Genomic DNA, 16,748 nt, shown 5'->3' with positions numbered 1-16,748 from the left:
TTCAAAAAAGAACAGTGTAAGTCGTCACAAGCTTGTTTAGTCAAGATGAGAACATAAACTCCAGTAGGGACACTCTAAGAAAAGTGTCTTGTATCGCAAAGGGTTCCAAACAACTATTCGATATGATAACAACACCAAGATACCAACACCATCACCAAGCGGAAACTGGAAATAGGATGGCGGATTTCTGTTGAATTACCGCTGACGACGAAGCCGTCAGAGACAGAGAACAAGCTCGTATCGAGGAAGGATGTGGAGGAATTTGACAGTATCCTTTCAAAGGAATCATCCCAGAATTTTCCTTAAGCCATTTAGGGAAGTCAAGCAAATCTAAATCGAGATGGTTCGACGAGGATTTGAATGAATGCCTCCCAAATATGAGACCGGTGTCTTATCGCTGCGCCATCTTGCTGGATGCGGAGACTAGAGACACAACCGAAATTCTTACGCTTCACCAAAGCGCAGAAATAATTGGGAAGATCAAGGTCACTAGGTGAAAGCTTCATTCGCAATATTTCGAGAGCCCAAGTTCCTACAAGAGTTCCAAAATATATTACTTCCTACAATTACCATGACGTTTTATGGTGACGACGGAAAAATTAGAGAAATTCTGGCTTATTAGGAGAGTACTGAAAAGTGATCTCTGACTGAAATAAACATGAGACTGGATATCTTGGTATGGTATGTGTAACGTGCCAGGCTGAATCCTTGTATTAGTGCCACTTAAAGTTCACGTCACAACCGGATGTAGTGAAACATTTCCTCACCCAGTTGATAGTGCACCGTGTTCCTGACCTATCTTGCTTTGCTTATTCAATATTGTCTTCTCGGTAGCTGCGTCCGTCTCATCTAAATCACACTGCAGCTAAGAAGCCAGGATCCCAGATTATGTTTTCCAAAATCAAAAGTCAAGACCGTATTCGTTGTTGAACACTTATGACAACCACAGTGCGATTTATTTGTTATCACTCACACACACAATATTCATGTGACCAGGCCTCTTACACTTAATAATCGTCACATTAGGTAGGTCAAAAACTTCCAGTCTTTAACAATGTTCACAATACGCGTTAAATGCTCAAAGCCGAATACAATTACACTTTTTTGGTACCGACCGGAAAAGTTAAGCTTCTGTTTCAAGTATTATCACATCACATTCCGGCACCGACTTGCCGCACTTTTGCTCCAAGAGAATCTGACCGAGAACTAACTGAGAACTGCACCAGCTCGGATCTTATATAGACGAGTGCCTGAATATTTGACTATTTCTGTTAATACATTATAGTTTATAATCTCCCAGGGTTAAAATGATCCTTTCTAGTTGGTTTTGAAGTTAACTATTGGGTTTTATTACTTAAATAACATGAGTGAGCTATATCAATTTAAATACGCAGAACTAACTGCATCCGCAGTGGGTATTCCCGACTTATAAGTCCTCTTGAACAATAATTTTTACTTATTCAAATTTACTTAATTCTTAATTAATGCACTTACAAAGTTGAGACTGGAGTCATTTTATGTAAAAAAATATGTGTAGCGAAAGTATCAAAACAGTTCTCGGAATTATTCAGTAGTTTGGTCACAACTGGGCCTGAAAGTCATACAGGCTACAGATTTCAAGTCGTAATATCTATTTAACTAATAGACTTTAGGTTAATTTAAACACTTTGCTGGAATCAGTAAAATTTAGGCTTTCTTTTGGGTGCAGTCTTATAGTTGAATGCGTTCTATTAGCTCACTCGAATTTTACTTAATATGTATTGCGCAATATACGTCATTGTTCATAACTTTTAATAGGATGCATTTCCAATAAAACTAATTAGCTCATTACTTTCAGAATAGACATTATAATGTACTGAAATAATATATTTTACTAGGGGAATTTTATTTAAACTATTTCTGAATTCTGTGCTATGAGGCTGAAGGCCACAGATTCTGTAGTCGGAATCTGAGTAGTGAAAATGAAACAAAATAAAAGTTAATTGCTTAACTAAGTTACTGAAGAAGTGTAAAACCAAAACAGGATAGCAGTGGGAACCCTGCTTCGTTACATACGTGCCTACTGTGCCACAATGAGTGAGGTGCAAGCATAGCTGAGATGTAAGAAATGTGAACCAGTAGAAGTCTTTGTTGCAAGTGCATCATTTATATTTTATTAAGTATTAATTGACTCGGGGAAAGAACTTGTAATCTTTAGGCAGCTCATCATTTGCATAGAGCCTATCGGAAAAGTAGATTCTCCGAAGTCGGCAGTTGGCGTGCACTTGGACGCGCACTGTCTCGATGTAGGCGGTGCCGTAGGCCCGCCTCGTGATGTCGGCCAGATTGAAGCGGACCTCGTTCCAGTTGGGGTTGAGACTCATGGGCATTGTGGCCGAAAATGGCTGCACACGGGTTGCCGACTGGTAGTTGCTCACACGGAATCGCCGCCGCATATTACTGTCATCCAGCACCTGCCAACAAATCGTCAGTGACCATCTGGATGCAATGACTGTCAGTCGAAATAAGTGTTTTATAAACACAGAGAGAGTTACTGTAACTTGGATACAAGAAGGTAAGAGGGCAATGTACTTCTTGAAAATGAAGTCACAGAATAAATGGAGACGCCATCAGTTTGTTCTCTGCTAGTCTTGCCCTCTTTGTTCCACACCATATGCTTTGGAAGCTCTCTTCTCGTATCTGGCAACGTAAGAGGACGCTGTACATGGGAGCCCACATTTGCTCCTGATGCTCTCGCAATAATAATAACAATAACAAAGCAATCACTCATATAAATACATCGGCTACACCATTGTAATTTCATAACCACTTCTACAACCCTTTAGATCACATAACATCAACAGATACAAAGAAAGTACATCGGAAAAAGAAAACACTACATGGCAAGTACCCATATCATCTAACACAACCACACCTTGATCAAGACACATGCAACACATGGCTAAGAAAAGGCAATATATACAATGAGACGGAAGGATTCATGATTGCAATACAGGATCAAACAATAAACACCAGATATTACAGCAAGCATATTATTAAAGATCCCAATGCCACAACAGATAAATGCAGACTTTGCAAACAACAAATAGAAACAGTAGATCACATCACAAGCGGATGTACAATACTAGCAAATACAGAAAACACCAGAAGATATGACAATGTAGCAAAAATTATACATCAACAACTTGCCATGCAATATAAACTAATAAAACAACACGTTCTCACATACAAGTATGCACCACAAAATGTACTGGAGAACGATGAATACCAATTATACTGGAACAGAACCATTATAACAGATAAAACAACACCACATAACAAACCTAACATCATACTCACCAATAAAAAGAAGAAATTAACACAACTAATCGAAATATCCATACCCAATACAACAAATATACAGAAGAAAACAAAAGAAAAAATTGAAAAATACGTCCAACGGGCTGAGGCAGTCAAGGACATGTGACATCAGGATAAAGTTGACATTATACCAATTATACTATCAACTACAGGATTCATACCACACAATATCCACCAGTACATCAACGCAATACAGCTACATCCAAACGTATATATACAACTACAGAAATCTGTAATTATAGATACATGTTCAATTACCCGAAAGTTCCTAAATGCAGTGTAACATATACTGTACAGTTAAAAGGAAGTCACGCGTAATCAAGGTCCACGTCACTTTCCATTTTTAACCAGACATAACGCCTGAGAAAGGAAAGAAATAACAATAATAATTAGCAAACGACGGTGACGTTTCTTTTTGTATAACAGCACATCTGTCTCTTTACAGCTGCCCACTATCAGATAGTTCCCTGGAGTGGTTTGAAAAATAGAATAGAGGAATAGTATGTTGTCTGTTGGAAAGAAATGTCATCTGGAATGCATCTTCTCTCAGGAATGTTACAGTGTTTAGTCCTAGGCCCGTTACTGTTCTTCCTGTATGTTAATGTCATCTCGTTCGGCCTGTACTTCTGTAATTATGATTTATATGCCAATTACCTTTAGATTTCTTCAGACGCCGAGACTGAAGATATAAAAAACGACGACCTGCATTCAGTGTACAAATGAATGAACAATTTGTAACTACACTAAAGCGCCAAAGAAATTAGTATTCAAACACAGAGTTGTATAAACAGGCAGAATACGGCGCTGCGGTCGGCAACGCTTGCATAAGACAACAAGTGTCTGGCACAAGTTGCTAGATCGGATACTGCTGCTACAATGGCAGGTAATCAAAATTTAAGTGAGTTTGAATGTGGTGTTATAGTCGGCACGCAAGCGATGGGACACAGCATCTCCGAGATACCGATGAAGTGGTGATTTTCCCGTACGACCATTTCGCGGTGTACCGTGAATATCATGAATCCGATAAAACATCAAATCCCTGACATCGCTGCGGCCGGAAAAGAGCCTGCAAGAACGGGACCAACTACGACTGAAGACAATCGTTCAATGTGAGAGAAGTGCAACCCTTTCGCAAATTGGTGCAGATTTCAATTTTAGGTCAACAACTAGTGTCAGTAAGCAAACCATTCAACGAAACATCATCAATAAGGGCTTTTGGAGCCGACGGCCCACTCCTGTACCCTTGATGGCTGCACGACACAAAGCTTTACGCCTCGCCTGGGCCCGTCAATACCGGCATTGGACTGTTGTTGACTGGAAACATGTAGCCTAGTCGGACGAGTCTCGTTTCAAATTGTATCGAGCAGATGGACGTGTACGTGTATGGAGACAATCTCATGAGTACATGGACCCAGCGTGTCAGCAGGGGACTGATCAAGCCGGTGGAGGCTCTGTAACGCTGTGAGGTGTGTACAGTTGGAGTGATATGAAACCCGTGATACATATAGATACGACTCTGACAGATGACACGTACGTAAGCATCCTGCCTGATCACCTGCACCCATTCATACCCAATTTGCATTCAGACGGACTTGGACAATTCCAGCAGGACAATGCGACACCCCACACGTCCAGAATTGCTACAGAGTGGCTCCATGGAACACTCTTCTGAATTTAAACACTTCCGCAGGCCATCATACTCTCCAGACATGAGCATTATTGAGGGTATTTGGGATGCCTTGCAACGTGCTGTTCAGAAGAGATTTCTATCTCCTCGTACTCTTACGGATTTATGGACAGCCGTGCAGGATTCATGGCATCAATTCCCTCTAGCACTACTTCAGACATTAGTCGAATCTATGCCACGTCGTGTTGCGGCACTTCTGCGTGCTCACGGGGGCTCTGCACAATATTAGGCAGGTGTACCAGTTTCTTTGGCTCTTCAGTGTAAAACTAAACGCGTAAAAATCCCAAGTAATTTTAGTATCTCATTATTGGTTAATTAGTCCTGAAATTCTCAAACTTTACCAGCTGTTCTTCTCAACGACGCCGCTACAAAATATCAGAGATCGTTGAAGAATCTGTATTATCTTTGCATGAGCATTTCAACTGTGCAGAATAACTGTTGCCATATGCAGGAAACCCTTGATTTCTCTCTGTTCACTTGAAAGATACTCGAAACATATTCCTACTTGATGTGAAATGGAAACTGTATCGTAAGTTCCCTCTCCACTAGAATAATGTAATACAACACGGTGCAGTATAGTACTGAAAACTGGAGAACAGTGGTTTCAAAATTTTATTCGTTCTCGTCTCTCTTAAAGTATCAAATGCTTCTGGGGCGCCGTAAGTCAGAATATCTTAACTGGACACTAGCTTTGCAGGTGTACGTTTCAAGTACAGTACATACATTAATATTTCGATCATAATAACATCGCATGTACTTCTACAACAGATCGCGTGCATAAGCCCACGAATTTTTATGAGGGTGAGTCAAATGAAAACCTTAAATTTGTAATAACAAATCGAAATTTCGCGCCGTTATCCTGTAAGTTGGTAAGCGTGCCTGTGTAGGTGGCAGCATAGTGCAGATGCACACACACCGTCGCAGTATCAGTATAAAGATGGCCGCCCAACTTCGGACTTGCACCATGGAAGAACAGCGTTCTGTTATTCGGTTTTTGCATAGTGAAGGTGTGAAACCTATTGAAATTCATCGACGAATGAAGATTCAGTACGGTGATGCATGTTTGTCACAACAGCAAGTCTACGAATGGAGTAGGAAGTTCGCAAAGGTGTGACTTCAGTGGAAGATGCTCCCCATCCAGGTCAGGCACAACGACTTGTGACTCCACAGAACATTGCAGCAGTTGAAGCCATAGTGAAGGAAAACCACCGAGTGACACTGAATGACATTGCAGCATGTTTACAGATTACTCATGGGTCAACACACCACATAGTGCATGATGTGCTGCAGTTTCACAAAGTGTCTGCAAGATGGGTGCCACGGAAACTGACTCCTGAAATGAGAGAACGACGTGTTGATGCTTGTGAAGAACTTCTTCGGCGCTTTGAAAGAGAAGGTGATTGCTTCCTTGCAAGAATCGTTACTGAGGACGAAACCTGGGTTCACTTCCACCAACCGGAAACGAAGAGGCGAAAAAGGAATGGCGCCATTCCTCATCACAAAAGCCAAAGAAGTTTTGAACAGAACCATCAGCAGGGAAGGTTATCTGACACTCTTTTGGGACGAAAAAGGCGTCATTTTGGAGCATTACATGCCTAGAGCGACCACTGTGACCAGTGCATCATACACAGATCTCCTAAAAAATCATTTGCGGCCTGCAATCAAATCAAAGCGACGTGGATTGCCGTCGGCAGGTGTCCTTTTGCAACATGACAATGCAAGGTCCCACACTGCCCGTACAACAGTTGCAACAATCACAGACCTGCATTTTGAGTGTCTTCCTCATCCACCATACTAACCAGACCTTGCCCCAAGTGATGTCCATATGATTAGACCACTCAAAGATGCAGTGGGAGGAAAGAAGTTCTGTTCTGATGAAGAGGTTCGCCTTGCGGTGCATGAGTGGTGGTGCAGACTACCAAAAGAATTTTTTTCTAAAGGAATTTATGCACTTTGTAAGCGCTGGAGGACTTGCATTGAGCGTGAGAGAGATTATGTTGAAAAGTGATACAGCTTTGTACCGCTTCCGCACAATAAATAATATTTAAAAAATATTTAAGATTTTCATTTGACCCCCCCCCCCCATCATATTCATTGTGCCTGTATAGATTACTGTTGCAGAACATGCCTAATAGTGGCATCCTTTACAGGATCGCTTTTGTGCACTGGGGCACTGTGGAGGCCTGAGTGGGGACCACTGCTGCTGATGGTTAGAACTACAGCAGAAAACTCAGTAAAGTGCTTGCCAGGGGTGTGCCGGGTTAGGGAGAAATATACCTTTCTCTCTGTTCCTTCTTCCCCATTGCTGCCAAAGGTAAATGGTATTGGCCATCTGAAATAAATATCGGACAGCTTCAAGAAGATAACATGTGGTGTTATACACAAAGCAACATCAGTGTCGATTGCAGTTTTATCTATTTTTAACAAGAGCATCAGGAACAAAAGTGAGTCCCCGTGAGCAGCATTCTCCTGCCGTGCCAGAAGTGACAAACGTTTTCTAATGAGGAAAGACAAATAATAAAAAATACAATCTGTGGTGGTGAAATGTCTTTTTATACTCCTAGTAAAAACATAAAGAATTAAAAAAGTATATGATAACAGAGACTATAAGATATTTCTACTAAGTGGAGAAGAAAATCTCTTGTGCCAAAGCTCCTCACAGCAAGCAGGAGAGGAATCTAATTTTCTTAATCTGTTGTCACATTAAGGAGATTACCGCATACAATGGGATTCGGATGGTAGAGGTGTTCTTGCAATTTTGATAGGGCGGCAGAATATAGTCGCCTGACGACTGAAATACTTGAGCAGCATCAGAATTTTTATTTCTCTGAACTGAAACATTGTTCATTTAGATAAATATTGCCAGGGAAATAATATTACATTTTGTATACACTGGCAGAACAAAAGTATTATGGATGTTACTACAAGTAGCAGTTCATACAACAGACACAATTGTTCATGCAAGTCCCAGCTACAGAGAACACACAGACGAAGAATTTGATGGTAGTCACTGAAGTATCAGTACGCTGAAGAGGTGTAATGGTTTAATGTACATAGCCTGATAAAAAAATGAAGCAACAAGTAGACAAGGAGAAAACGAAATTAAACTTCACTGATTGACAGGTTATGTGATGTTATTTCATTGATTACAAATTAGAGTCAAATTCATAATGAACTTGGCATTAAGAGCGCACTTATTAGTAAGACGTTACCTCCCCTTCTGGCCTGGACGAATGCACTCTTTCCGTTGGGAAGGGTGTCATAACATCATGCAGACAGTTCATAGAGACACAAGCCATGTGTGGGCAACAATTATCCTGTTGAAAACTGGCACCACAGTATTGTCACACGAGAGGTAACAAATGAGAATGCAAGATCTATGTGGCATACCGTTGTGTTGTCAGAATTCCCTCAATCACTAACAGTTATGTTCTTCTCCATGATGGCAAGAGAAATATCGTCGGGCTTCTCGAAACCAGTGTAAGAATGGGACCTCTCCCTTGGTCACTGCCATGGTCGCCGCACCTCAACAGTCTTTGTGTTGTGGTGTTAATGTCAGCCTACTCATGGGATGGTAATTCCCTATTCTGGCTGCTACTATTAGTCTCCAAACAATGGTGTGGTATGACACAAAAAGTTTTAGGTAATCTGTTACCTGTTCTACAATAGAAGGCACTCTTACGGGAATCGTCACCTTAATGTGCACGATTAATGAGTGAATGGGCAAATATCTGTTAGGTACATTATGTATGTAGATTATGGACAGTTGGGAATGTAGGTCTCATGGGAAGAGTGCAAGGGATAAGTCCCTGCAGTCGCACTACTCATCTGTGTCCTCAGTGGCTCAGATGGATAGAGCATCTGCCATGTAAGCAGGAGATCCCAGGTTCGAGTCCCAGTCAGGGCACACATTTTCAGCTGTCTCCATCGAGGTATATCAACAACACTTGTCGGCAGCTGAGGGTTTCAATTAATTATCATTTATTCTAGAGAAGCTGCACAGTCATCAATGGTATCTGTTCTTTCGAGAGCAGTTACTATCTTCATATATAGTTAAAGGCTACCCAGCCATTAACCTTCGTCTGTGCGAATGCACACAGGTTGCTCAAACTCTTACGTGAATCATCAACTTAGTGTGCGCAAGTAATGAGTGGATGGGCAAATATCTAATAGGTACATTATGTATGTAGATTGTGGATTCATAATTATCTCCCATAAGTCCAACCCCTCGTCCAAGTCGTGGGAGATGGGCAACGGCACAAAGTAGGGGACTGCCTATAGGGGCGATGTACAGCGGGGACTTCGCGTGCCCCAGGACCGCTACGGTAGCTGAGAAGGCTCTATGGGAACCCTGAAACGTGACGGCTAACGGGGCTCTGGTGAAGCTGCGATAGGCCTAGCAAGCCAGTAGTGGATAAATCAACTGCTTTTAAAAAGGGAACATGCCTCGGATCACGGAACGGATCTAAAGGAAACCGACCAAGCAATGGAAAAGGATTACGAGATGGTTTACGACTGGGCACCTTAAACGTAAGGACTCTAACTGGGAAGTTAGAAGAAATTGTAGAAATGATGGAAAGGAGGAAATTGGACATCTTGGGACTTGCTGAGACTAGGTGGAGAGGAGTTGGTGAAAAACCACTAAGTAAAGGATGTAAACTGTACTGGATAGGGAATGAGAGGGGAAGAAATGGAGTGGCAATAGTGGTCAGAGAGGGTCTGCAGGAGGAGGTGGAAGGTATCAATGATCGAATGATAAAAGCCAGAGTACGAGTGAAAGGAAAAAGCATTGAAATCATCCAAGCATATGCCCCACAGGTGGGGTGTACAAAAAAGGAGAAGGAGGAATTTGAAGATGACATGCAAAAGCAGCTAAATGGAGGTAATCAGATTATAATAGGGGACCTCAATGCACATGTTGGCACAGACAGGAAAGGATTCGAGGAGATAATGGGACCAGAGGGCTGGGGGAACCGAAATAGAGAAGGAAAATTGTTGCTGGAATTCTGCAAGAGGAATGGGCTGACGATCGCAAATTCCTGGTACAAGAAGAGAAGTAGTCACAAAATAACTTGGTACAGTGGGGACTGGTCCCAAACTTCAGTAGTAGACTATGTACTAGTGGATAGGCAGATGATGAGCAGCCTCACAGATGTTAAGGTCGTTCCATCTGAGGCCTTAGACAGTGACCATCGGCTGTTGGTAGCCACCCTGAGAGAGAAAAAAGATAGGAGGGCAACAGATATACAGGAGAACAGGTTGAAGACATGGATGCTGAAAGAGGATGAACGGAGGACCCAGTACCAGACACTGATCAGGAAGAAGCTGCCAAAGGAAGATCAGAGAACAGTGGAAGAAGAATGGGGAGATTTTAAGAGGGCCCTAGTTGAGGCAGCTGAGATTGTGTGCGGAAGAACTAGCACAAAGAGGAGAAGTAAGGAAACCCCATGGTGGAACAACATATGTAAAGAGGCAGTACTTCGAAAGAACAAAGCCTTCAGAGAATGGTTCCAGACCCGAACAGAGGAAGCTAGGGTAAAATATAAGGAAAGCAAGAAAGCGGCACAGACCATAGTAAGGGCGGAGAAGAAGAAGTGGATGGAAAAATGGACAAGAATGTTAGAAGAGGACAGTGAAGGGAACAAAAAAGTACTTTACACCATGGTAAGAAATAAGAGGAAGGACAGAAGCGAGTGCCTGAGGATCATGGATAATAATGGAAGAGTTGTGGAGGAAATGCATGAGCTCAAAAAGATTTGGAAGGAGTACTTTGAAGATCTGTTGAATGCCGCCAAGCGGGTAACTAACAGCGATGGAGAGCCTAAGGCAGCAGACGATGATAATAGTGGGGAAATTGATGATCTAACTTGGAATGAAGTGGAAGAAGCCATAAAGAGGATGAAAGGGGGCAAGGCACCAGGTTGGGACGAAGTAACAGTGGATATGATACGAGCAGCAGGAGAAGTAGGAACCCAGTGGCTATACAGAGTGCTGAGGGTGGTGTGGAAGGAGAACAGAATTCCTGAGGATTGGAAGAAAGGAATTATAGTCCCGATCTTCAAGAAAGGGGATAAAAGGAGATGTGAGAACTACAGAGGAATCACCCTGCTATGCCACTGTGGAAAAATCTATGAAAAGATCCTGGTGAAGAGAATAAGAAGCAGTATTGAAAGTAGACTGCAAGAGGAGCAGTATGGTTTCAGACCGGGAAGATCAACAACGGACCTCATATTTGCGGTAAGGCAACTGCAGGAAAGGCACTATGAGTACGGGAAGGACTTAATCATGGCCTTTTTAGATATTGAGAAGGCGTATGACAGTATCTGTAGGGACAAGCTCTGGGATGTGCTGAACGCAAAAGGGATAGATGAAGAGATAACACGAAAAGTCAGAAAAATGTATGAGGGAAGTGAGAGTTGTGTGAAAGTGGGGAGGGAATGTACTGCATGGTTCAAGCTGGAAAATGGGCTGCGACAGGGAAGTGCACTTTCGCCTTTATTGTTTATTATTGTTATGGATGAAATCCTACAGCAAGTGTCAGATGCAATTGGAGATCATAAAATGAAAGCAGTGCTTTTTGCCGATGACCTGATGTTATGGGGAAATTGCGAGAAGGAGGTGCAAGAGCAGTTAGATGCATGGGAGGCAACGGCAGCACAATATGGAATGCATTTCTCTGCAAAGAAAAGTAAAATAATTGTCACAACAAGGAAGACGAATAGGCCAAATGTGGATATAACTTGTGGAGGGGAAAAACTACAAGTGGTAGAGAACTTCAAGTACCTGGGAAGCGTGATTGAAAGTAAGGGGGGAAACGCAATGGAAATAAATGAAAGGTGCAGAAAAGCAGGGCAGTTCTACAAATGCATTAGGGGGCTTATTTGGAGCAAGGAGGTGCCACAGAAATCCAAGGGAATTATATACCAAACCTACTTTGTCCCCATATTGGCATACGGAAGTGAGACATGGGTAATGCACAAAAGCGACAAAAGTAGAATACAGGCTAGCGAAATGAAGTTCCAGAGGAGCAGGTTGGGTGTAACAAGACGAGACAGATTGCGAAATGAGTATGTGAGGGAAAGACTAAAGGAGGAACCAGTACAGGACAGGATAGAAAAATCAAGACTGCAGTGGTATGGACACATGAAGAGAATGGATGAGGGAAGAATTCCTAAGAGGATGTTTGATCTGCAACTGGAGGGGAAGAGGCCCAGAGGAAGACCAAGAGATAGATGGGTGAAGGGAGTGAAGGAATGTGTGACGAGAAGAGGAGAGAACTGGACGAAGGTGGAAGAGGGGGAATGGTGGAAAGACAGAACACGATGGAGAGGCTTGTGTTCCCGACAGACCCAGCCAGTGGCTGGAAACTGTCCAAGATGATGATGATGATGATTGTGGATAGTTGGGAATGTGGGTCTCACGGGAAGCGTGCAAGGGATAAGTCCCTGCAGTCGCATTATTCATCTGTGTCCTCAGTGGCTCAAATGGACAGAGTGTCTGCCATGTAAGCAGGAGATCCTGGGTTAGAGTCCCGGTTGGGGCACACATTTTCAGCTGTCCCTATCGAGGTATATCAACGACACCTGTCGGCAACTGAGGGTTTCAATTAATTATCATTCATTTTTGTTTGTTTTCCTTACAATTTCTATGTCAAAAATCAGTACCTATGACAATTTCTCTCTGTGAAACACATCTTCTCCTTTTGTTACAATTCTGTCTTTCTCCATTTGTCAGTCGCCAAACTCTTTTCCTCTTCATTTCTGGTATTATACCACATCCATAAACTCCTGTTTATCTTTTACCAATCTGTTGTCTCATGTCTATCTCTGCCTTGTCCCAATGTGTCTATTTACTGCTTGTAAATTATCTGTGTTATTTTATTCTTCATGCACAAATACATACAGTGTTGTTTTTTTCTGGTGTAGTTATATGTCCAACATTACAACCCATGGAAATATTTCGCTCGATATGAAATTACAGCATTGGCTGCTCAAAACAATAATTTGAAGGTCACGACACTGATTAATTGAGACTATGGATTAGTCCATCAAGAGTCTTCACACACAGCATATAGATGTCTGTTGAAGGAAGTGGAGCAGTGTGACCTACTGATTAATTGCAGCAGTGTGATCTACACTAAGTAACACCATACTTAGTGCCATTATTATAACTATTCTTGTATTACTATTATTATTATTGTCATTATTATCTGTTCATAAAGGTGCTCAAGAGTGTTCCAAACAAGTGTTGCCAGGTATCATTACATTGAGAGGACCTCCAACTTATAGAAGTAGGTTTGCTCATTGCTTGAATAGATAACACAAGAGACATATTCCTTCAAAGCTAGATAGTTTAGTTAGCATACGTTATTGTGAGGGATTGGTTTGATAGTCTACTAATATGCCATTTTAGAGACTACATAGATGCTGTTAATGCTGATAAATTTAACGAAGTTGTCCACCAACGAGATAAATGCTAGAAGGTTCCATTTTATCTAATGAATCCCTGTAGTTTAAAATTGTTAACACTTATTTCAAAATTATGCATTTTATATGGACTGTAGACTGTAATTTTGCCTGCTTATAGATAATTACAAATGCTAAACAAATCCCTGCTCAAATGATGCCATGGAATATACATTCTCCTGTGTAAAATAATGTTGTGTTTTGGAGATGAAACCAATGGTCCAAGTGCTTCAAATCCTTTAGTTACGCAATCACTGTAATAAAGCCCATAAAATAGTCTCACTAACGTCTTGTTATAGTAATACAGTAAAGGGATGATATACGTTGTGGCTCTATTTACTCAGTATACAATGTGATTTTCACAACAACCACGTACAAACTCTAGGGACTGATACATGAGAGGATTCTTGGTGAGAGTATCCTTAAAAACATTTTTTAACCTTTCAGTTTATTAATTGTGTTAGGTTGTTGCTGTGCAAGAAAGACCTCTCTTTTTATTTTCCTTTCATCTTAATTGCAGATGTCTGATGATAGCAGTAGCCAAAAAGTTGTAATAAATAAAGAATTTTTAATAAGCGATCTCTGTGGTTTTATTCAGAAAATATTCACAATGATCATGGACTCATAGAGGAAATTCATTTTGTATATAAGTCAATATTTGCTTATAAGTGACAAAATCGAGGCCCAGAGTAGTAAAATTGATGAACAGAGCATTGAAACTGGATATCAAAGTAGCAAAATAGTAAAACTGATGCCCAGTGCAATAAGACAGACATTAATTTCAGAAAAGGGGGACACATAGTCAAAAATATATGAGTGCTGAATTAAGAAATTAAAAGTATTAAAGTAGAAATGGAGAATCTGAACTCAAATGTTGCAAATACGTAGGTTCAGATAAATGACAGCAACTGGAGAAAATCCAGAAAAGTGTTGAACTTGTGATTCAAATAAAGATAAGAGGTGCTTGCCTTAAAGCAGAAATATTTGGGGAAACAGGAGCGGAAGTTTCAAATTTGAGGATGATTGTTTCAAGTAATGAAGGCATATTGCATAAACATGTAGATGTTTGTGAAGAAAGGTGGCCCATGTAGACTTTATAAAGAACAGTAAAAGAATACTACCTGGCAATCTGACTGATGAAGAAATGATTAACACTGTAATAACAGCACTTACAGGAGATTTGAAACATTGGTGTCTGAATTTACGTGCAGACCAGACTTTAATTAGTAGTGGTCTGAACAAACACAGGATTGTTTGCTACTGGAGTTTATTATGACCAGGATGCATAATAACTGGGGAAGAAACGCTATGAGAAAGTTTTGTTAAAAAGGGACCGAAAATTGTTGCACCTTAGAAATAGGCTTCAGAGTCCGTAACTGTCTGGAATCTTCGGTAAAAACTCCCAAAAGATTCAAGAGCTACATAAGTAGTAACCACAAAAGGTTTTCTGCATTTCCTGAACGTGGGAAGGACGAAGATAATTGGTGTGAAAATCGTAATTTTCGTCAGAATAATAATGTGGCGATGTTAGAGACAATTTTGCGAGACATAGGAGAAGATTTGGGCCATTTCATGGCAATAAGCGTTACATGGAAAGCAAGGTCGCATGTAGAGTGGGCTGAACAAATACAGAAAGACTTTCTTGTCTCAGCAATAAGAAACGAGGATATTACAGAAGCAGAAGTTAGTGTAGTAAAAATCAGAAAAAAAAGCGAAGTGAGAGGCTTTGTGTTGGATATGCATAATAATAAGCTGGTACTGGCAAGTGACATGAGACCAGTCAGCTGTGTCTGAGAAAAAAGTAGCTATGGTAGCTTGGCAGAGGGTTGATGCCATTGGAGTAAGCAATGCACTAGCTTCACAGAAACCAGATGTAATGTCTGTCATGAATGAACATATGCAAGTAGTCAAAGAAATGACATGCTGTAACAGCAGTTCATCTGATGTCAGAATAAATGATACCAGTAAAAATGAATAATTGTGAGGAATGCATAATCGATTAGAAGCAATCTAGAGAGATTTCAAACTCTGCAAATAGAAGGATATGTAGAGGGAAGTGATGAAGGGATTAAAGAGATTTGAAAAGAAAAGGAAGGTTGTTCATAACATAATGACACACAATATGAAGGAAGATGGGGGAAGAGCAAAAGAGAGCATTGTACAAAGTACTCACGCTGTTAATGATGGAGATGTTGAGCTTGTTGAGACAGAGGATGCTGAGAAAAGTATGTGAACAGCTAAGGAAAATAAATTGTTGTTAAGGAATATCGCAAAAAATATGTGAATTCATGATGTTATCAGCATTCCTTGTTAATGAAGCAAATTTAAAAGAACAAGGGTGGGAGGAAACACATCATTCAAAGTAAAAAATCGTCATCATCAGAGCCAACTATGACAAAAACGGTCGTGAAGGGGTCGATATTATAAGAAGTAATTGTATAAAGCCAGCTGTGTTGCTGTCAGTTCAAAAACCTGCAGTAATAACTGATCCATAGGGTATGAAGCCACTGGATAAGGTCTTATATACATCACTAAATAAATGCAGCAGAAGATATTATGAAACAAAACCAAAAAAGTCTTCAGAGAAAACGTATTGATGATGAATATTTCCTGGAATGACTTAAAGATCAAACAAGACTTATGGCGGATGGCTCTAGAAAATATGAAAAGATATATACTATAAAAGATGCTCACACAACAGAAATGTGGAATTGTAAAATGTCATATTATGGGATACACGTTCGTGGTTTTTCTCAGTTTTCTTTTTAATATATAAAAAGTAAACCAAAACTAGTTACAATGTCAGCATTCGCTGAGTCGAAAATAGGCACAACGAAAAGAGTGCCAAACAAAGCTTTTGGCCAAACAGACCTTCATCAGAACAGACAAGAAGCACCCCCCCCACCCCACCCCCCACACACACGCCTACACAGGTTGCACACACTTGATCGGAGTATCTAGCTGCCAAAGGCAGATAGTCTGCAGCTGTGTGTGTCTGATTGCATTTACGTGAGTGTGTATATGTGTGTCTATTGTCTATTCTGATGAAGGCTTTGTTTGACAATCTTTTTCTTGTTCCTATCTGTGACTCAGGATCTCTGCTTTATGATGAGTAGCAATGATGAGTATCTTTTTCTTAATACTGACATCAGTTTTCACTGATTGGCTCATTAAACAGAAAGTAGCCATTGATTGTAAAGCAGAAATATTAATACTGTCACGGTACCAAGAGGTTT

General features: G+C 40.8%; 1 protein-coding gene across 1 annotated transcript in view; it reads right to left on the bottom strand.

Annotated features, from left to right (window-relative positions):
* Nucleotides 1-2,162: 2,162 nt before the first annotated feature.
* The window catches only part of LOC126154098 (cilia- and flagella-associated protein 20-like), a 39,870-nt gene continuing 25,284 nt past the window's right edge, over nt 2,163-16,748 (bottom strand). The window contains exon 3 of the mRNA XM_049916114.1: nt 2,163-2,453. Coding sequence (XP_049772071.1) covers nt 2,163-2,453 — 291 coding nt within the window. The remainder of the gene's footprint in view (nt 2,454-16,748) is intronic.

The sequence above is a fragment of the Schistocerca cancellata genome, chromosome 2, assembly GCF_023864275.1.
Source record: "Schistocerca cancellata isolate TAMUIC-IGC-003103 chromosome 2, iqSchCanc2.1, whole genome shotgun sequence".
NCBI lineage: Eukaryota > Metazoa > Arthropoda > Insecta > Orthoptera > Acrididae > Schistocerca > Schistocerca cancellata.
This window is presented reverse-complemented; position numbering and strand designations above follow the sequence as displayed.